This window comes from Chiloscyllium punctatum, chromosome 20 (genome assembly GCF_047496795.1).
Source record: "Chiloscyllium punctatum isolate Juve2018m chromosome 20, sChiPun1.3, whole genome shotgun sequence".
In the NCBI taxonomy this organism is placed as follows: Eukaryota; Metazoa; Chordata; class Chondrichthyes; order Orectolobiformes; family Hemiscylliidae; genus Chiloscyllium; species Chiloscyllium punctatum.
Window position 1 is genome coordinate 45470350 of NC_092758.1, and position 23721 is coordinate 45494070.

The 23721-nt window shown below is 39.6% G+C and overlaps 1 protein-coding gene across 3 annotated transcripts in view; it reads right to left on the minus strand.

The window, feature by feature from the left end:
• psd2 (pleckstrin and Sec7 domain containing 2) overlaps positions 1-23721 on the minus strand; it is a 182972-nt gene that overhangs the window by 34921 nt on the left and 124330 nt on the right. For 2 of the 3 annotated variants that reach the window (XM_072590834.1, XM_072590832.1), the window contains 3 exons: positions 15958-16048; positions 2846-2889; positions 521-711 (listed from right to left, as the gene is read on the minus strand). In XM_072590834.1, the coding sequence (XP_072446935.1) occupies positions 521-711; positions 2846-2889; positions 15958-16048 (326 nt within the window). The remainder of the gene's footprint in view (positions 1-520; positions 712-2845; positions 2890-15957; positions 16049-23721) is intronic. The other variant, XM_072590833.1, reaches the window with a different exon arrangement.

Genomic DNA, 23721 nt, shown 5'->3' on the forward strand with positions numbered 1-23721 from the left:
TCACCTGTCTGCCAAATGGTTTTACATGATGAGATCTAGTTAGTTCTTCCACCATCTCTCACCAAACCTGCTGCTTTATTACCTCTCATGCCCCTATTTGTTATGGAATTGGTGATGTTTCTTCCGTTTTTTTAATCAGACGCAGCCAGCTGATTCAAAATCCAACAAGGAACATGCACAAACATTATTTTTGGTACAGTTTAAACATCATCAGCAAATGAGTCACCAAAGTAAAATATTGACATTAAAGAAAATCGTAAACCGCAGATATCTTGGCAAAAACAAGTTATATGTGGAAAGAAATAAGTACAAAGATTTAACACTTTCGGCCACCAACAGGACAAGCTGCTTAAATAAGCCAGGTCCCAGAAGCCCAGTGTTCCCAACATGATTGAACGGGAATATATGGCTGTAGACACAATGTTCACAATTGTCTCCTTAAGAAATTTTTCAAGTAACTAAGGCTTTGATTGAGTAGGAAGAACTGGTCTATATAAACTGAATACTGGAAAGTACTCACTTCTCTTCCCATCCATATCTGCATGGGTTTTACGATTGAGAACGCCATGTTTGTAGGTTGCTGCATTCAGTGCCTGAGGGATATCGAGGAAGGGATTACTGCTATCAATGATTCTGGTCACTTTCTTTGGACAACTTTCGCATTTATCATCCACAAGCTCAGACAGAGATTTTCTCAATTCATCTTCATCTCTTAAAAAGGAGAGAGGAAGCACCAATCATTTTCATTGAAGACGTTTAGAAATGTCTTTTTTCCTATGACAAACATACTTGAACATCAAATTATAACATTACCATCATTTATACCAACTGATAATTATACATTTTATTTCAAACTAGATCTGTAATTATAATGACATTTTACATTATGTAAGTTAGGTTTCTGCCACACTTCAGGCTACATAATACTGGCATGGTGTAAGCAGCTCAAAGGAATTTCCTGGCTCAAGTGTCATAACAATATGAGTACTGCTGATCTCAAAATCAGTACATAAATGTAATGAGGATGAGATTCTTTGAAACTGAATCTGGAAATTTGCCAAGAGGATACAAAAAAGTCTAGAGAGTTTGTGTAATAATGTCAACTAGCAAAATTAAGCCATTTGATGGCCTAATAAATAGAGATTGGTTACAATTGATGTTAGGGATACCTGGTCAGCACGGACAAGTTGGACTGAAGGGTCAGTTTACGTGCTGTATGATTCTAAACTCTAAGATAAGGACTTGAGAGTTGCAATTCTACACAGTCTTCAAAAAGGTATGTAAGGTCTCCATATAAACAAGTCCAGGCTGTTCACTTTAATCTCAGTGCTTGGAAATTCTAAAAAGCAATAATTGGATACAAAGTTACAGCATCTTGGATAAATGTACGTTAATTGGGGAAAGCCATCATAGATTTGTCAAAAGCAACTTGTGTTGAACCAACATGACTGGGCTTTCTTGAAGGGAGAGATTTAATGAGGATAATGCAGTTGATAAGATCCATATGGACTTAAAAAGGCATTTGACAGAATGCAATATAACAGGTTTACCATCAAAGTTGAAGCCCATGGAATAAGCAGACAATAAAAGCCTAGATATAAAATTAGCTGACTGATAAAAAACAAAGAATACAGGTAAATGGTTGTTTTTAATACTGATGGAAAATACACATCATATATACATTCAACCCAGAGGTTAGAATGCCGCCTGCAGCTTTTCTTGATAGATATTGATGACGTACACTTGGTTGACAGTATTTTTTTTGTATACAATTGCAAAATTTGCAAATGGCACAAAACTTGGAAGCACTGTGAACTAAGATTAGGACTGTAATAGACTTCAAGAGAGCCTACATGGGCTGGTGGATTGGATAGGTATTTAGGGTACTAATTTAGCGCTCAGAAGTTTTGAAGGGTCAGATGTTGGTAGAGAGAAGCAGAAGAGGAGAAAAGGTTACAATTTTAATGGGGAGGAAGGGGAGGAAGAGGGAGCTGGGGATATGTGCACAGATTGTTGATGCTCACAGGGTAGGTTGAGGAAGTGGTTAAACTGTGTTCATTATTCTGAGTTCTGTAAATAAATAAAGATGTAGAATACAAAGCAAGGAAATTATGGCGAATATTAACAAACTGTGTTTCAGTCTCAACTGAAGTCCTATATCCAATTCTAAATCCTAGGAAGGAATATCTTTGAGGGGTGTAGAAAAAAAAATCTGATAATGGTTCCAGTGATGATGATTTCACTTACTAAGGTCGCTCAGAGGTTGTTCTCATTGGCGAAAGGAATGTGATAACAGTATTCAAAATCATGAACAGTCTAGTCGAAATTGAGAGGGAGAAATTGTTCTTGTTGTTGGAAAAACTGAGAAGCTATGGATATGTATGTAAAGTATTTAGCAAAATAACCAAAGCAAAACATGAGGATTAACATTTTTATGTATAAAGTGATTAGGATCTGGAAAGCCTGAAAGGGCATGGAGGTAATTTAAAAGATGGCTTTCAAAGGGGAATCTCATAAGCACCTGAAGAGTAAAACAATGCAGAGTTAGAGGAAAAAGGCAGAGAGGATTAGCTAAATTGTTCTTGCAGTGAGTTAACATGAGCTCAATGGGCCTAATGACATTCTTCCACGTTGTAACCATTTTATGATTCTGCATTCAAGGGACAGGTTTCAGATGACATGTTCCATAGGCAGGAGAAGCAATGGGTAGGGTCCATCACTTTTATTATTTGTTATTATGAAAGCAGAAACATTTATAGGCTGAAAGACTTATTCAATTTTTATGATAATTTACAACATAAGTAATTAGAATGCTTTTGGGTCACAAAATTAAAGTTGTACTTACACAGCCCACTCCAGCTTTTCATTTTTTATTGAGTTATACAATCCCTGAAGGAGAAGAAATTATATTTTATGAATGGGTATTTGAAGAAAATTGGATTTAAAAGGAATTATTTAAATATGCTGAGCAAACAACTCCTTGCTATTGTGATCAATATACATTTGCTTAGTTAGTTTTTATTCTACTTCGTAAACTGCTCAATAAACCAAAGAACACTTTGAATATTACGATGATAGAATATCCGCTTCAGGTACAATTGAAAAAGCAATTCACATACAAATTTGTGCAAGTTTTAAAATGAGGTTGTTTTCCTCAAATTCAATTGCATATTTTTATATGCAGAACCTGCCATCAACTAGCGTAACTACAAAGTTTTGTTTTAAAAAATATCTCTTAGTACTTTTAAGAGTGTTTATTTGGTGCAATCCAATTGATACAGCTAAAAATAGGCTTATCACAAATAAAATAAGTAACATCAATCACAATGTCTCCCAATCATCTAAAAGTAATCTTATTTTAAACTATTATAAAAGAAATCTAACATGGACAGAACCATTACTAGTGACATGGAGAGACAATAGTCCACTTCATTGTTGGTGTTTTTTCACCTAAAATATTCTTTTTAATTTTTGGAAGCTCCTCAGAAATCCATAAATGGGTAGAATATGCAGAAACTCTTAATATTGATAAATTCACCCTGCGGTGTGGTCAACTCTGGAGACAGGGCTTGCTTCAGCGCAATATTTTTTAAACAAGCACAATAAAACTGTATAAGCTCAATTTATCCTTAGCATACTAGGTACTTCAGGGAGGTAGATAATGGCAAAACTATAAGCAGTGTATTGATTAAACCGAAAGAGAGAAATAATGAACAACAGGTAAATAAAGCATCAGTGCTGAGGGACAGGTTAAGGTGGATGGCGCAAATAACAATTCTATATATGAATGCATGTAGTGTAAGGAATAAATGAAATGAGCTTCTGGCATAAATTTAAATTGGAGATCATGATATTGTCGCCACTACCAAGACATGGCTGCAGGATGGTTAGGATTGGGAACTAAAAATACCAGATTGTAAAGTTTACAGAACAGACAGGGAAAATGGCAGAAGAGGTGGAGTAGCCTTATTGATTAGAAACAAGATTACTTCAATTGTGAGGCAAAGTCAGAAATCACATGACATCAAGTTATAGTCCAACAGGCTTATTTGAAATCCACTTCACTTGACAAAGGAGCACTGATTGCGATTTCAAATAGACCTGTTGGACTATAACCTAGTGTTATGTGACTTCTGACTTTGTCAAATACAGTCCAATACAGGCATCTCCATTTCAATGGTCATTATAATGAGGGGAAAACATTCTGTGGAGATCATCTGGGTGGAACAGAGGAACAGAAAAGGATCTAAAACTATGGGGATGACTACTGGGAAATGGCAGACATGGTAAATAATTATTTTGCCTCAGTATTTGCAGTAGAAAAGGAGGATAGCTTACTAGATGTGCTGGGGAAATTAATAGTGAATTTGGGAAAGGGATTGAATAAAATTAATGTAAGCAAAAAATTGGTAAGGGGAAATTAATGGAATTAAAGAGCGACAAATCCCTGAGACCTGACAGTTTCCATCGGAGGATATTAAAAGAAATAGGGGAGCATATTATTGATGCCCAAACTGTATCTTTGCAGAGTTTCCTAGATACAGGAGTTATCACTCTGCATTGGAAATTTGTTTTTCCAACAAATTGTCACTCCTCTTTTTCATAAAAGCATAGAATCTCTAAACTGTGGAAACAGGCTATTCAGCCCATCAAGTTCAAGCCTACCAACCCACCAAAGAACATCATTCAGGAGAGATGTTAGGAAACACTTCTACACACAAAGGGTGGTAGATGTTTGGAACTCTCTTCCACAAATAGCAATTGATGCTAGATCAGTTGTTAATTTTAAATCAGAATTAGACTTATTTTGTTCAGTAAAGGTATTCAGGGATATGAGCCAAAGGCAGGTATATGGAGTTGGGCCACAGATCAGCCATGATCTCACTGAATGACAACAGATGCGAAGAGCTGAATGGCCTAATCCCGTTCCTGTATGTCAGATTATAAAACCATAAAACCATAAGACATAGGAGTGGAAGTAAGGCCATTTGGCCCATCAGGTCCACTCCGCCATTTAATCATGGATGCTGCGCACTTCAACTCCACTTACCCGCACTCTCCCTGTAGTTCTTAACTCCTTGTGAGATCAATAATTTATCAAATTATCCCAAAAATGTAATACAACCTAATGCAAGTTTCAGGCCCTGTGGGTTATGTGATGCAATATTCAAGTATCATACATAGGTGTGCCTTTTCAATATAAATCTTACCAATTTCTCTTCCTTTCTGTCACTGCTTGACATAAGGTTCGGTGAATGTTAGAAAACTTTTATATAACATTTTCAACATGAAGAAATAATCCCAATTATCCCTGCGACCGACGTCAAGGTGGATCCCAGGCCAACAGAATCCCTGATTTGCAGGGATGACTAAAGGCTCAGTTGAAGAGTATATTTTAAGGAGGATCTTAATGAAGAAATGAAGAAAGTTTAGTGAGGGATTTGCAGGCTGATATGATCAATGAAATAAACTGAAACTGTGGAGTGAAAATTAGCAAACATAAAAGATAGTGCTAGAGGAATAGAGAATTCAACTGAGTTGGGACAGATACAGAGAGAAGTAGGTACAAGGCTGGAGGGGGATACATTGTTGTGAGGGAGACCTCATAAAGGAAATGAAACACAATTAAACTTTAAATTTGAACTACAAGTGACCAGAAATAGTTAACGAGCAGAGATGATCATAAATTGGATTTGGTCCAATTGACAGGCATTCGACTGAGTGAAAGTTTAAGGACAGTGGGTGACAGGTGACTAGCCAGGAAAGCACTGAAATAGTCATGAGCTGATAAAGACATTAATGGGGGGTTGAAACAGTGACCTTGAGAAAAGGACAGGACAAATAGCTTGTCGTGGTAGAAATGAGATATTCCTGATTAGAAAGTAAGCTCAAGGTTGAACAGGAAGCCTAGATTATGAACATTGTTAGAAAGAATCTACTTGACACCTTGAGCCTGCTTCACTGTTCAATAAGACTATCGCTGATTCAATTATAGCCTCAATTTCATTTTCCTCCCTGAAGCCATAACCCTTGACACACTTATAGATCAAACGCCTGTCTAACTCAGTCCTAAAAGAATCAATCGACAAGCCACCAACACTCTCTGGGAAAAGAATATCAAAGTTAAATGAGCTTCTGAGAGGAGACATTCCTTCTTGCATCTGAGTTAAATAGATGTCTCCTTATTCTGAGACTATGCTCCCATATTTCTAAAATATTCCATAAAAGGGCAAATTTCCCTCAACGGTTATTCAGCCAATGCCCCTCAGAATCTTCTATGATTCAATAAGATCACCTGTTTCTTCGAAACTCAAATAAGTATAGGGCCCACCTTCTAAACGTTTCCTCATCAGACAATCCCTTTATCCCAGGAATCAAGTTAGAGAACTTTCTTCAAATTGTGTCCAATGCAAACATGTCCCCTATTGAATAAGGAAACCAGAACTGTAAGCAATACTCTGGATGTGGGCTCACCAATGCCTTGTCTACTTGTACATACCTCTCACAAGCAGGGGCCGAAAACATTGCTGAAGTGCCCTTCTGCACTGTCTCCACTCTGCTAACAGCCCAAAAACCTAACCATCAAGAGTTTTCACTTGTGCATGAGACACCTAGCAGGCTGGAGCCTTCAGGACCCTGGACCACAAGAGTACATCTGTCTTGTAATCACGACAAGCTGGCAAAGCAGTCAGCAGGTTTCCACAAGATCAGTCATGACTGAGGTGGCACCAAGATGTAGAAGAAGGAAAAGAAAGATTGAAGATCACTCTAGTCACTTTCAAAGCAACCCTCTGTACAACCTGTCACATGACACAAACATAGCATTTTGTAAAACAGTCCTGCTTTCTCTTTCAATTTGTTGAGGGTTCTGACTATTTAGGTTTTGATTGCAGACTACCTGGAAAGATGCTGATCACCAGACACAATCACATGCACATTATGTGGAGCAGTGCAAAAAGTGATAACACTGTCATTCTCTGCTACCTTCAAAGAGGATCATAACTTCTGGAAACCTAAGCTAGATGTTTAGTTTTCAGGAATCGATCTGCATAGTTTAGCCCGTCTACAATTGTGTGGTAGATAAAATGGTCCTTGCAAACTGAGGTTTGAGTCATGTATAAACAGAGTTCCCATGTAATTCTAATAATACCATATTGATGCTCTCACATTATTACTGTCAGGGGAATGATTGAACTTACAATTAATTGCAATCAAAGTATCTGAACATTTTAAAGGGATAAAACATGCATTTCCTTTTGGGTCAGATGTCACTTCATCATTGATAGGTCATAGTTCTCTTTATGCATTTCTGTTAATACTAAATCATATGCCCTCAAATCTGGCCATGGCCAGATTCTCTCAGGGTTCTAAAGAAGTCATACCAGACTCAAAATACTAACTCTGTGTCTTTTCCACAGATGCTGTCAAACCCACTGAGTTGTCTCCAGCATTTTCTGTTTGTTTCAGATTTCCAGCGCTCACAGTATTTTCTCTTTATTACTCAACCTCTCTGTCAGACTCCCTGGGCGAACTGTCAGTTTCAGGGAGTTTAATGGAAGGTTTCTCTCCAGAAGCCAGAAATAGATCTTCTCAGCACATATGGTGGAGAGAAACAGAAACAAAGAGCTTCTGAGAGTACATAAGTGGAACAGATGACAGTTCTTTGGAAATGGAAGTCCACATTCAGAAAGGTCTTGCTTCTTTACATCATCACCAACCTAATCGACACTCATTGTAACTGCTGCTACAACAACCAAGCTGCACAAGCTGCCCATTCCACAATTCAACCCTGTCTAAGGGAGTGTTACTCTTTGTTTAGTATGGCATAATATGTTGTCATTGTTCACTGTGGGAGAAATGCATGCAGGAAAGCCCTAAAACAGTTGAAAACATTCACTTTTTTTCATAGTCCAATGAAAGTTAATAGGAAATAAAGAAACTGCATTCTGAGGAGAAACAGGTGTGTTTTTGAACAACAATAAATTTACAGTCGAGTGATCACGTCACCCAATTTAGAACTGTTAGAAGGTATTAATGAAATCGTGTCTAGCTTGTTTCATCCGAAGTTGCACTACTACTCCACATGGGGGAGGTAGGAGAAATACTAAACGAATATTTTACATCAGTGTCTACTGTTGAGAAGGATATGGAAGATATAGAATGTGGGGAGATAGATGGTGACATCTTGAAAAATGTCCATATTACAGAGGAGGAAGTACTGGACGTCTTGAAATGCATAAAAGTGTATAAATTCCCAGGACCTGATCAGGTGTACCCTAGAACTCTGAGGGAAGCTAGGGAAGTGATTGCTGGGCCCGTTGCTGAGATATTTGTATCATCAATAGTCACAGGTGAGGTACGGGAAGACTGGAGGTTGGCTAACATGGTACCACTATCTAAGAAAGGTGGTAAGGAAAAGCTAGGGAACTACAGACCAGTGAGCCTGACGTTGGTGGTGGGCAAGTGATTGGACAGAATCCTGAGGGACAGGATTTACAAGTATTTGGAAAGGCAAGGATGGATTAGGGATAGTCAACATGGCTTTGTGCATGGGAAATTATGTTCCACAAATTTGATTGAGTTTTTTGAAGAAGTAACAAAGAGGACTGATGAGGACAGAGCAGTGGACGTGATCTATATGGACTTTAGTAAGGTGCTCGACAAGGTTCCCTATGGGTGACTGGTTAGCAAGGTTAGATCTCATGGAATACAGGAAGAACTAGCCATTTGGATACAGAACTGGCTCAAAGATAGAAGACAGAGGGTGGTGGTGGAGGGTTGCTTTTCAGACTGGAAACCTGTGACCAGTGGAGTGCCACAAGGGTCGTTGCTGAGTCCGCTATTTTTCATCATTTAAATAAATTATTTGGATGTGAACATAAGAGATACAGTTAGTAAGTTTACAGATGACACCAAAATTGGAGGTGTAATGGACAGTGAAGAAGGTTACCTCAGATTACAACGATCTTGATCAAATGGGCCAATGGACTGAGAAGTGGCAGATGGAGTTTAATTTAGGTAAATGTGAAGTGCTGCATTTTGGAAAAGCAAATCTCGGCAGGACTTATACACTTAATGGTAAGGTCCTAGAGAGTGTTGCTGAACAAAGTGACCTTGGAGTGCAGGTTCATAGTTCCTTGAAAGTAGTGTCGCAGGTAGAAAGATTAGTGAAGAAGGTGTTTGGTATGCTTTCTTTTATTAGCATTGAGTATAGGGTTTGGGAGGTTATGTTGTGGGTGTACAGGACATTGGTTAGGCCACTTTTGGAATATTGCATGCAATTTTAGTCTCCTTCCTATCGGAAGGACGTTGTGAAACTTGAAAACGTTCAGAAAGGATTTACAAGGATGTTGCCATGGTTGGAGGATTTGAGCTGTAGGGAGAGGTTGAATAAACTAGGGCTGTTTTTTTCTGGAGCGTCGGAGGCTGAGGGGTGACCTTATAGAGGTTTATAAAATCATAAAGGGCATGGATAGGGTAAATAGACAAGGTATTATCCCTGGAGTGGGGGAGTCCAGAACTAGAGGGCATAGGTTTAGGGTGAGAGGGGAAAGATATAAAATGTACCTAAAAAATGGGCAACTTTTTCATGCAGAGGGTTGTGCGTGTGTGGAATGAGCTGCCAGAGGGTTGTGCGTGTATGGAATGAGCTGTGAGAGGAAGTGGTGGAGGCTGGTACAATTGCAGCATTTAAAAGGCATCTGGATGGATATATGAAGAGGTTGGCATGGTGGCTCATTGGTTAGCACTGCTGCCGCACAGCACCAGGCTCCCAGGTTCAATTCCAGCCTTGGGCGACTGTCTGTGTCTGCATGGGTTTCGTCCGGGTGCTCCGATTTCCTCCCACAGTCCAAAGATGTGCAGGTCAGGTGAATTGGCCATGCTAAATTGTCCATAGTACTAGGTGGCAGGTGCATTAGTCAGAGGGGGGTGGGTTGCTCTTCGGAGGGTCGGTATGGACTTGTTGGGCCCGAAGGGCCTGTTTCCACACTGTAGGGAATCTAATCTAATCATGAATAGGAAGGGTTTAGAGGGATAGAGGCCAAGTGGTGGCAGGTGGGACTAGATTTGGTTACGATATCTGGTTGGCCATAGACTAGGGGAACTGAAGGGTCAGTTTCCATGCTGTACATCCCTATGACACTATGATTCTAAATGTATCAAGACTATTATTGACTCAATCTGTGTTGAATCACACTGCTTAATCTTATTTCCTTGTAATGAGGTCAGCACTTCTCCCAGGCTTTGCTGCATTCCCCTCAGTGCAGGGTACTATAGACTGTACACATATTGAGCCAAGAGGACCATATCATAACATAGCTGACTTCACCAACAGAAAAGTATTCCATTCCATCAATGTACAAGCCATTTGTATTCATCAATATCACGTTTAGAAGTCTGCACCAAGTCCCCTGAAGGCTGCCATGATGCCTGTATTCTTGCTAACTCTTAGGTTGCCACTTCATTTCAACTGCCGATGCCATACAAAGATTGCTATTGGGTGACAAGGGCTACCCTCTGTAACCATGGCTGATTATTGCACATATCCTGACCAAAGTTTAGCATAGAAACAATGCAGTTCATTCTTCCACCAGGGCAATAATGGCACAGATATTAGGCCTCTTGTATATGGCACTAAGGACTGATAATCTCTGCAGCCTCATTTTTCCAGCTGCAGCTACAATGACAGTATATCAGGCATGTAATGATGGTAAAGGGGTAATACATTTATGATTGTGAGATTCCAGTTCCAATGAAGAGTCACCCATGTCCTGGGTGCCCACAGGAGCTTTTCTGTTTTAGTTCTCTCCCAGTACATGTACTGTGAAGGTTAATGTTGGCTGGCAGTGTTTTGCCTGGTCTACTGCAGGGCTTAACATATAGCATCAAAATTTGTATGGTAATGATGAGCATTTGCACCACTGGGGTAAGCACACAATAATACAGGCATGACATCATAGACGCAGTGTCTATATCCAATGAGTTTCGCGGCAGAGAATTTTGTGAGTTAACTTGAAAGGGCTCATGGAGAAAAATCCTCCATGAAACTCCATGAAATTGATAGCAGGCTAGATTTTGGTAAAATTCAGCCTGATATTTTCCCTCAAGGATTGAGTTTGTGTGATGTTCAATTCTTCCTTCAACATTATATCATAAATTATCTTACTGAAGGAGTTGAAAAGTAGATGATGTCTGTGGCTATCATTCCTTATCACAAAGTGCAGTCAAAACTCAAAGGCTGTAAGTGTTTTAAGGTAATTGGATATTCAAGGAGTGAGAAAGAAGACCACAGTTCAAAAGGCTGTCAGTAATGTCAGGTTTGCCTGGAGGAAATAAAGTAGTTTGAGGAAGAAACAACAGTGGGATTCAGATATGGAGCAAGTGCAGAAGCAGCATAACGTGAATTTCAGTTCATGGTTCAGAAAAATTGAGCTGTTGAAAGTGAGCGTGCATTGTTTGTTGAAGTCAGCTACTTTAAGACACTTTAAGAAGTGCAGCGTACATGGCAAAAAGCAACAGGGAACAGTTATTTGCAGGACTTGAAAGAGCTGTGGTAGAGGCACATCTTACAAAAATACTTTGAATAAATTATTCAATGAGAAAAATTTTTCAAATATGCATAACACCAAATGGAACCCGTCAAACTGTTTTACATTGTACATCCCTGCTTCCACACTGTAAGGATTACATTTACTAATCCATGCTAAGCACTGACATAAGCTTGCAGCTTTCTCTGTATTTATCATTAATGGGCATATCCCAGCACACTCTAGCACCACCTAACTGCTTCGTCATGTATTCACCAAAAAATTGCAAATGTCCATATCTTTACTTTCAATGTTTTACCTGATTTGATACAGACACCAGCAGCTTGTCATATTGTTGCTGATGCTCAATGGTAAAGGAAATGGGAAGAGACAAAAAAAAACTGCAGATGCTGGAATCCAAAGTAGACACCCTTGGCCTCCTCCATTGCTACAATGAACCACACTGCAAATTGGAGGAATAATACCTCATCTGCCACCTGGACACCCTACAGCCCAGACGACTCAACATTGAGTTCTCCAATTTCAAATAACCTCCCTTCTCATCCCCCGACTCCATTCCACCCTTCCCAGCCATCTACCGGATTTATTCCTCTGATTGACCAACCAGGTCATACCCTCTACCTGTCTTCAACCATCCCCACTTCACCACTCTGCCTTCACCACCCCCTTTATCTGCAGCTCCCCCTACACCCACCCCCAGTCCTAAAGAAGGGTTACACCCAAAATGTCGACTTCTCCACGTTCTGATGCTACCTGGCTTACTGTGTTTTTCCAGCTTCCTGCCTGTCTACAAAAGAAATGGGAGGCCTAGCCATGCTGATCTATATATCAATTCACTTGCTTAGCATATAGATGGACAACAATTCAACTAAGGCTGGAGATGCCTGCATCGTACTGGAAGATGATAAGGGCATAAGAGGTGAGGCAAAGGGTGACTTTGACCAGCACATGGAAGTGTCCTTCTCACATAAATGGCATTAACATGCAACTTGCTTTGGGTGAACTAGAGCTAATGAAGCCAGTTTCCTAAAACTGTTCTCAAAATAATTGTGTCAACACTAGTGAATTTGATTGCAAGCATAAAGACAGGTGCTGGTAGTCCACCCTTGGTGCTTGGTAATTGACACAGCATGCTTCCTTTCATCTTAAGCCATGTTAGCCACACAATATTGTGTTTGAAGATCAATCCCCATCACAAATTTCAATTTAGCTTGCTATCACAATGGAATCTTTCACTCAAACGTCTTGACATTTTTTTAAACTGCCCTGAAAGCTTATACAGTCAATACTTTAGGCAAGATTTTCAGCTCTTTGTGTAATAGTGAAATCTTGCTTCAGTTACAGCCTGCATTCCAAAGAATTCAGGTACAATTGTGGGCGGCACGGTGGCACAGTGGTTAGCACTGCTGCCTCACAGCGCCGGAGACCCGGGTTCAATTCCCGCCTCAGGCGACTGACTGTGTGGAGTTTGCACATTCTCCCCGTGTCTACGTGGGTTTCCTCCGGGTGCTCCGGTTTCCTCCCACAGTCCAAAAATGTGCAGGTCAGGTGAATTGGCTATGCTAAATTGCCCGTAGTGTTAGGTAAGGGGTAGATGTAGGGGTATGGGTGGGTTACGCTTTGGCGGGGCGTTGTGGACTTGTTGGGCCGAAGGGCCTGTTTCCACACTGTAAGTAATCTAATTTAGCTTTTTTAGAAAGATTTTTAAAAAAAGAAAATTATGGAAAACAATTTTCATAATAATGTATAAAAAGGCTTATTAACCGATTAACAATGTTCAGTATTTAAAATGCACCACAAAATAGAAAAATGACATGTTCCAAAGTCTGACTTTCTCAAGGTAACATAGTTTTGGGGCCCCGGTAGTAACTTCCCACACTTAGCAAAGCTAACATAATGTGGTATTATTTCCCAAATTCTCATTTGTAAACTTAATACTATATACAATGCTTAAATAGCTCTTAAACAGGTTCCATTGATAGATACTTGCATTCCATCCATTTCCTTGATTTTATGCATATCAAACACAATTATTTCTAGTGTTATCAATTGTTTCCAACTACATTAATATTGCAGCAAAATAAGTGCTAGGAATGGGATTCTTGGTCTTGTTGCTAATGAATTATTGTCGTATTTCTTTGAAAATCCATGAAGGAATTACATAACCTCCATCAGAATGTTGATAAACCCCATTAGAAAACGGCAGGGAATTTCTCCTTTAGTTCTCTGTTTTTGTCACAGTTTATCAGTCAGACTTCCAGGGAGCAAGTGGTGTCCTGGTAATAATTCACTATTCAATCAAGATTTCAAAAAATAGGTTATCTGGTTACTGTCACATTAGTGTTTGGGGAAGATGTCCAAAGATGTGCAGGTTAGATGACTGGCCATGCTAAATTGCTGATAGCATCCAGGGATGTGCAGGCTAGGTGGGGTTAGCCATGGCAAATGTTGGGTTACAGATATAGTGTAAGGAGGGCTTGGGTCTGGATAGGATGCACTTTTGAGAGTTGGTGTGGACTCAATGGGCCGAGTGCCCTGCTTCCACACTGTAAGGATTCTATGATACTATGCATACATAATTAATAGAAATGTTTGTGGTTATGAAAGTGCAAATTTTTCATTCTTCTTACTAGAAATTGTCTTTGATGAAGTACTGATGTCGAGGAGCAGATGTTGTTAGAGGTAAAGTAGCTATACTCCTAATGAACCACAGGCTGCTGTCCATTAGAGAGAACTGACTGGTGGTGGTTTACCCTGTGGGTTGCCATGCCTCAGGCAAGAGGTAAGGTTGAGAAGGCAGGACCTCAGCTGATACAGGAATTGAACCCATGCTGCTGACATCATTCTGCATTGCATAACAGCTGCCCAGCCAACTGAGCTAACCAAACCCCAACTGAGGTTACATGAGGCAGTTGCAGACAGGGAAAAGTGTCACTTGACTTCAGATAGGCTCAGAGCGAGTGAGCGCAATAGTTCTGAGCAAAGAGCCCAGAGACACAGCATGATCAATCCATGAGCTGGATGTGAGTCCATAACAGTGCCTTGCTGCAGCATTACAGTGGGAGTTGCAAGTGCAGCCAGATGTTGCAGCATTGAAGTGCAGAAACATCCTTTAAGTGGATTGGAGATATAGAAAGAAGGTTCTTAGAGGTAGGCACATACTGCCAATGTCTGTGGATGTGAGGTGCGTGTTTCCATTGCCCATGGAACGTGCCCTGAGAATGTTACTACTCAGTGTTCAACATGGAAGTTGTTTGGAACAAATGGTGTGTTGAAGTCACCAGGTAACCACTCTATTTTTCATGTCAGGTCTTCCCAATTTTTCGCTTGTTTGGAGGGTTTGTTAAGATAGGAAGCTGAATATTAACAAGGTGAGTTGAGCTTTTAACAAGATGTTTAACAAGCAATAATCACTCTTAATTGGCAACATGCTGCTGCCTAGCAGAAACCTGCTACGCTGCTTGTGAAAAGCATAAAAGGTGAATGAGATGCTCCTGTCATCAAGACAGCCTCACTAGCATTCCCTCTAATTTCTTATTCTTCTGTGCAGACCTTCATGTCTGTGCACAATTATGATTTCTAGAACCTGAAGCTGTGATCCATGTCAACACATTAATCACCATGTTTGCCGTCACAGTGAGATTTGAACCTGTACAGTCAGAAAATTAACCCAAGATTCTGAATGTCTAGGCTAGTAACATCACCAATATGCCACTGTAAGTCCCCATCTCTGAAATAAGTAGGAATATCTGATCGAGAGTTAACAATAGCATCCATGAGGCTTTCAACAGCAGATAGACTAAGGTAATGTGCAGATTCCAGCTTTGTTAAGGAGATAGAAATAGACAGTCACAATGATAGTACAGATATGTTGCTGAAAGCTATCATAGGATCCATTATGATAATTAGGTTGTGAACAGTGTGAAGCTGCTGACTCAGGTGCCAGGAAGGGGGATGGAGTTGGTACTAGAGAGTGAAGTTTGCAACAGGAACCAAAGGCAATGGCTTTGATCTTCCAAATATTTACTTGGAGGAAATTTCTGCTCACCTGATATTCTAAGTTGGACAATCAGTCTGACAATTTACAAAGGATGGATGCTTCTAGGGAGGTGGAGCTGTGTGTGGTCAGTCAATGTGTAAGAACTGATAGTGGGCTTTCAGATGATATTGCTGAGAGGTAACAAATAGAAGGGGACTGACTTGGCTTGTTCCTTGTGGGGCACAGATATAACCTTGCTTGAGCAGGAAGAAAATCCATTGCAAGTGGCTGTCTAGCTATGACTGGTTAGATGAGAATGAAACCTCAGCTAGTTGGGCAACGTTGAGGAGACATTAGGGGAAGATGGTGGAGTAAGTCATAACAAAGGCTTGATTAACATAGCCATTATTATATTAATGTGAACAATACCTTTAACAAATCTTTGGGAAAATCCTTTCCATCATTAAGGCCATCCAGATTGGAAATAAATTGCTGGCATGACATCTTCTTTCCAATATTCTGGAATACACAGATAAAATAAAATATATTTTAATTTGAGAGCACTAGAGAAAACATTATTTGAAAAATGCAGGGTGAATTTAATATACGTAAGACAACGTGAACAATGAAAGTATTACTTTTACTTTGAAACAAAAGCAATTACAATGAAATGAAAGCCTTTCTGATCATAAATCTCTGTAGGTAAATGCATTAAGGAGACTTAACTGAGATGAGAGGAATTAAGTATAGTTGCAAAAATATAATGAAGAAAAAGACAAACTAGATGGGATAAAGCTACTAAGTAGTAAATGGGCTAGGATTGAAATCTCCATGGATGAATGCCGAAAGCATGAGAAATAAAATTGGAGATCAATTGAGCTAACTATTAAAGGGAGGCCCAATGTCATGGCTTTGGCAGAAACTTGCCTCCAGTTAGGGTTGTACTGGTAACTAAACAGTCCTGCCTTAAACTTTGAAAAGAGAAGAAGAAACCAAAGACAATGGATCAGTGGCATGACTAATGACAAGATTATACCATAGACAATAAAAGGTTTCTACTGAAGGTAACATTTACCATAATTCTCTCCAGACTGAGTTGGACAATAAAATGTAAAATGTAACTATGCCAGTCTAGAAAAATATGAAAAGGCTTATAAAAACTCGAAGCAAGTGGACAGAAAGACAGGCAGTGCTATAGAATCAGAAGGCATGCTAGGGAGTTAGAGTGTCTGTTATCTTCCCAATCCCATCCAATTCAATGAGGGATGGGATACATCTCGGATGCCCTTCCAGCTCAGAATTTCCAGCCAATTTCAAAGCCAAATAAGGGCATCTTCCTGTCACATCTGGTATTCTAATTGTGATATGTTGCTTCTCTGGCAAATGGTGAAATCTCCCCAGCCCATAAACACTGGTGAACTCCCGACAAGTTGGCACTTCAGATTGGGCACTCTTTGGCCAATGGAGGAGTCCCCACGGCAAAAAGGACAAAAGCACTAGAACACCCCAGCAGTACCTTCTCCAACAAGTCCACTCCCTCACTAAGATCTATCTTCTTGACTCTGGTGATCCCGACCACATAGACCTGGTTTCTAGGGTCTACAGATTATACTGGTACCGTTGGACTGAAATGTTGTTAGCTCTCCAAATGAAATTTGGTAAATCAGCAAGTCTGGATAACTTCAAATACGTAGTCAGATTAGTAAAGAAATACCAGCAATGGTAATCATCATATTCTCTCAGCACAGGACAGCAATAAATTTCTCGCTCACGATATGGTGTGAGGCTAAGGCAGAAGCTAAACTGCTGCCAATTAGGAAAAAAATGTGAGGCAGAATTCTGTCAAGGACTATAAGCAATGGATGCTTTAGGATATTAAGATAATTATGAGCAGACAATTCAATTTTAAAGGCACCATCATACTTGAATAAATTAATTAAATATTTTATAGAAATTACCAGAATATGTATTAAAATACTGCCGTGGTCACAAAAAAAGTGTTTTTCTTAAAAAATGATAAAATGCTACCTAAACAATATGTTTTAAAAATGATGTTATAAAGGTGCAATGGTAACAGTGCATGGCAAGCAGCTTAAATGGAAAGGCATAGGAATAAATGGCAGTTTCTCAGAATTACATTAGAAACAAAAGCAGAAATTGCAGAAGAAACTTAGCTGTTCTGGCAAGATCTATAGAGAGAGAAACAGACACAATTTTCAGGTCCAATGACCTTCAGAATTCAAGCTATCATGCTGCTCGACCTGCTGAATTCTTTCCAGTGATTTCTATTTTTGTCTCTGATTTACAGCATCTGCTGTTCTTTGTTTTGTTTTAAATATTGGTATTTTGCAGGCATTTGTTTTGGGACTTCTGTATTCCCCATATAATTATGCGAATTTAATGTAGAGGTAGATAGGTTTTTTTAAAATTCATTCACTGGATATAGATGTCTCTGGCTGGGCTAGCATTTATTACTCATCCCTAATAGTCCAGAGGACAGTTGACAGTCAATTACATTGCTGTGGGTCTGCTGTCACATGTAGGCCAGGCCAGATAGGGATGCCTAAAGAACATTAGTGAACCAGATGGGTTTTTCCTGACAATTCACAATGGTTCCGCAGTCATAATTAGACATTTATTTCCATGTTCTTATAACATTTAAAAAGCATCTGGATGGTATACGAATAGGAAGGGTTTAGAGGGTATGGCAAATATGAGGATGCTGGAAACCAGAGTCTAGATTAGAGTGGTGCTGGAAAAGCACAGCAGGTCAAGTAGCATACAAGGAGCAGGAAAATCAACGTTTCGGACAAAAGCCCGTCAGCCCAAAACGTCGATTTTCCTGCTCCTTGGATGCTGCCTGACCTGTTTCCAGCACCACTCTAATCTAAACTTTAGAGGGTATGGGCTAAATGTTGGCAAATTAGACTAGACTAATTTAGGACATCTGGTTGCCATGTTTCTGTGCTGTACATCTCTATGACTCTTACAATTACATTATTGAGGGTGGCAAATTGACAAACCATTTGGATACTAGAGAGTAGAGTACACAGAGTGCCAGCTACCTGAGATATATATGTATGAAATCACTTGAATAGTGCAATAGAGAAAATCAGCCAAATGGGTTTCAGAGAGTTAGTTGAAAGAAGTAAACAGAGATGTTGAAATACAGGACTGTCGACAAACAAGGTCCATTATGAGCTTTCAGATGGTGTTAAAAAATCATATGGCACTATTTAACAAAGCGCATTGATTTCTTCAAGTACTTAGCTAACACTTAACCCTTAATCAATGCCAAAACCACATTAAATTGCCATTTAATTCCATTGCTATTTGTGAGATCTTGTTGTGTTCAGATTGGTTTGCAACATTTTCTTGTCTAATAACTGCAATCATATTTTATGAATTCAATTGGCTGTAAAACACTTTAGGTAATGAAACAAACTATATAATTTCAAGATCTTTTGTTGTTTATTTCAATGTATGTCTTTTTTATTATTAATAGTTGATATATTCTAATGAAGTAAATCAGATGAGATTGGGTGCATATTTGAACTGGCTCAGTTCTCTTATTTGGAATTAAACTATTTCGAAAATATATTTGAATTGTCTACTCCAAAATGCATACCAATCAACTAATCTGAGCAACTTCAGCATCTGTATTGGTCTGAAATAGCTATTGTGATTCTCAGATACAAGCCTTGGAGAAACAATATAAAAGATTAATTGGCTGTCTATATCATACTCCAGGGTTTTTGCTAATCTCCTGCTGGTGTCGTACGTAACTGGAGATGGAAGGATCTCATAAAAATCCAGCAACATTATCTTTTTCTGAAAAATTTTTATTTTAGAAAAAAATATAATTCCGTTTCATCAAAAGAGTATTGAAGTAAACTTTGGTCAGACTTCTGCTTTTTAATGATTTTTACTGACCATGCTTATTCAAACATTGAAATAATGTTTAGAATATAATTTAATACCACAGACATATTTACTGAAAACCATACAAAACAGACATGTATCTTCAGCATTGATATTACGTAGGTGAAACTAGAAAAAAGGTTATTTCTATTATTTGAGATTTCGGACAGGGTGAGTGTTATAAATCCTACTCAGAAGTAAAGAAGTACCAATAAGGACCAGAGGGAGGAAAATTGAATGAAAATGATTATATAATTGGAATGAAAAACAGAACACTAAGAGCAACAATTTTGAATAGATAGAAAATTGGTAAGACCATGACATTAGTGTGGAGTTTCCCACCTGACATTTGTGTGTAATGCTTACAGAACACTCATTTCACTCAAGCATACTATGGGGAAATTATACTCAAATACTTTTGGATATAGTGTACAAGAAAAATTAGTTAAAAAGAACTCAGCTTTTTAATTTCGATTCTATTTAACAATCAACTTAGCCCTGCAGTATGCACAGTAGCTACTTTTAAAATAAATTGGAATGAAATATCTGTGGAACAATCTCATGATATGACATGAAAAATGACAATTGGAATTGGTTGTGTTTGAGGTTCTGTATCTTCCTCTGTTTCCTATTCACTTTCCATACTCACTTCTTCATGCAGTCGTTGTGTCTGAAATGGACTGAGCCTTAACAGCGCCCTCCATGCCCCCCCCCCCCAAAAAAAAATCAGTGAGTTGGGTGAGTTCTAAAAGGTTAAATTCTCAAAACTGACCATTGCCCATCTCCAATCCTCTTCCAAACTTAACAGAGGTGGAACAAGGGGTGGGCTGCCAACACATTCTGAGGAGATAGGCTGACCAATTAATTAAAAACCAAAAGAACTGAGGATGATGTAAATCAGAGACAAAAACAAAAATTGCTGGATAAGCTCAGCAGGTCTGGAAGTATCTGTGGAGAGAAATCAGAGTCAATGGTTTGGGTCAAGTGACCCTTCCTCAGAGTTCTTGCAGGCCATGTGCCCAAAACACAGAATCTTCATCTGTGGAGGTTGGGATCAGACATACCCCCACAACAAACAGTGGATTCTTTAACTGCACACGTAGCCTCCTCCACATTTGTGCAATGTCCAACTGGAAGCCAAGACTGGCATCTAGATGGGGAACCCATCGAAATAAAACTGCACCAAAAGTCCACAGTGTGTGGAGAAACTCTCAAGCTTTCCAGTTTCCAGATTGTTGACAAACAATCTCCCATCCACCCTCGCATCTGGGTGATATGTAATTTTAGCCAACAAGGGCAGCTCATTTGAGAGTTTCACTTCTGGGAAATGTTTCATGTTTACTTGAAACTTCACAAGACAATATTAGTTACAATATCAATTCAGCAATAATGGGAGGATAGAAATTTTATTTGTCTTGTTGTAGAACGAAAGTTGATGGTCTTGCACCTAGCCCTTGACAATCAGCTCTAATTTATCTGAAGTTAGGTATGACAACAACAACATGCCTTTAAGTGTAAGAAAACATCCCAACACATTTCACAGAGGTGCAACTAAGATAAAAGAAGAGGGAGTAAGGGCAGAATTTAACTGCTCCAGTGTGGATCCTCATAGCAATCCTAATAACGAATTTAACCTTTTACCAACTCACCCAACTCACTGATACTTACAGGGGTTAAGACTCAGTCCAATTCAGACACGAAGGCTGCATGCGAAAGTGAGTATGGGAAGTGAATAGGAATCAGAGGAAGATACAGAACCTCAAAGACAACCAATTCTAATTGTAATTTTTTGTCATATCATCAGGGGGTGGAGAGAGGGAGTGGACAATAAATGTCGGGCTAGCTCTTAATAATTACAATGTTTTTCAGCAAGGAGACAGAATAGGTAAGGAGTACAGTGTACAACACATTAGCAGATGCACCAAGAGGCTTGGATGTAAGTGGTACAGAAGTTGCAATCTCATACTTCTATTACTCTACAAATGGGCATGAGAGCAAAAGTGTGGATGAATTAGCCAGAAAGCCTCCTTACTTGCCATGCATTCTGAAAAGGGAGTTATATATCCATAAAGATGATACTCTTCTCCATTCCTATCTGCAGTAAAAATAAAAGACCAAACGATGTGCTAATATTGGCAGAGTAGTGCCCGACGTAAGTATTCAGAGCTTGAGGGGAGGAAGAAGAATTGGCCATGGAACATGGAGGCTCTACTATTTTGGTCACAAAGCAGGATGGCAGACAAGAATAAGGAAAATAAACCTTAAGCGTGGTATCAACAAGAAAATACAAAGGAACATGAATCAGAGAGAGATGGTTGTTATGAATGTCATCCTACTTCTTTCTGTTCTCTAATGCATGGGACATCCAGTGAAGAGTATAGCTCTTCTCCATGTGGCTGGCAAATTCTCCCTTGTCTTCTATGTGAGATTCTGCAGAGCACAGCAGCCCTTCAGGGGGAAATTGGAGAGCTCAACCACAGTAGACATGGTTTGAGATGGCATGGTGGCTCAGTGGTTAGCACTACTGCCTCACAGCACCAGGGTCCCAGGTTTGATTCCAGCCTCGGGCGACTGTCTGTGTGGAGTTTGCACATTCTCCCCGTGTCTGTGTGGGTTTGTTCCGGTTTCCTCCCACAGTCCAAAGATGTGTAGGTCAGGTGAATTGGCCATGTAAAGTTGCCCATAGTGTTAGGTGCATTAGTCAGAGGGAAATGCGTCTGGGTGGGTTACTCTTTGGAGGGTCAGTGTGGGCTGGTTGGGCCAAAGGGCCTGTTTCCACACTGTAGGGAATCTAATCTAAAAAAAAAGGCAGTAGAATCTTATTTTCAGCAATCTGATCATCTGCTCTACTGTTGTTCTTTGAACCATGGGGAAGCAATGGGATTTGCAGGATTCTGTCTGTTGTCATCAGCTAAAATGTTGTCACCCAAGATCCATTTCTGCATGTATATGAGGGCTTTGAATAACCTTGGAAATTAGGAGTTGTGAAAATTATGAGCAGGGAACTGGCTACACTGTTTCCAGAGCTCACAAAGATACTTAACAGAGCTAAGTTTCTTCCTATGATTAAAGCTGCAGGCTGAGCCCAAGAGCTCTGATCATATCTGATCACAATTAACTCCTGCAACTTTTGTCAGCAAAACCCACTTATTTTGTGTCTGGTTCTCTGGCTCAATACAGATATGCACAAAATCTCTGGTCCTTTGAAATAGTGCAGTATACAACTGTCCAAGAAATGACCCCTGTAGAACCCTGGAAGAAGCCTGCTGGTGTAGAAATCCAATTCCACAGTGACTTTTAAAGCCAATGGCTTAGGATTTCCTCCCAATCAAAGTAGGTGTAACTCATCCTGAAGGTGAGGACACAGGTTTTCCTAACAACCACAACCTTGTATGGCATTACTTCTCTGTCATCTTCAGGTACCTGAGATAGATTCTTGGTTGGGTCATTGCTCATTATCACACATGCCTCCATCCTAACCAACCTCAGCATTCTGGGTCACCTCTTGCTAGCTTTCTGGACATTGTTATACATCACCCAATGCCATTTTTCCCTTATGCTGGCTGATCTTCCCTCATCTAAGCCTCTAGGATCACCAAGTGAGTAAGACCAATTTTCACTTCAGAAAAGATAAAGCTGAAGGTAAGCAATGGTGTTTCTTCTAGTGTTCAACCAGTCCTCAACTGACCTTTGTAACTATGGAAAAGTGATGATCACTCTGGTGCTCTTCAAACATGCTCTGGTCTTGATCTCAGTCACTTCATGTTCCTTTGATCACTGTTGATCTTAGCTTCATCACCCTCAATCATCTGTAATCTTTCCTCCATCATTTCAACTTCCTCTTGAACATCCTTAACTTTCCCTTGGTGAGCTTTGATGCTTCATTAATCATCTTTGCCCATCTTTTAATCACCTTTGACTCTTCCTCAATTACTTGTGAACTTCCCTCAATCAAAATTGAACCTTCACTGGTCACCTTTGATGCTTGATCACCCTAATCCCTCCCTTGGCCACCCTCAACCTCCCATCAATACTCCTGACTCTCCCTCAATTGTCTTTAGCCTTCTTTGAGTCAGCCTTGACCTGTCCAATTGTTGATGAATATGAAGGCTTGTATTTCCAAGACCTCTAACAAAATTGCAAAGGTGGCATCTCACTGCAAGAACATGCATTTAATTCATTGCATGCAAATCCATCAGTTATCTTCCTGCTGGGTGCCATGAACTCTGCTATTCCGTTTCCAAACTATCACCAAGCGTATTCACCACATAC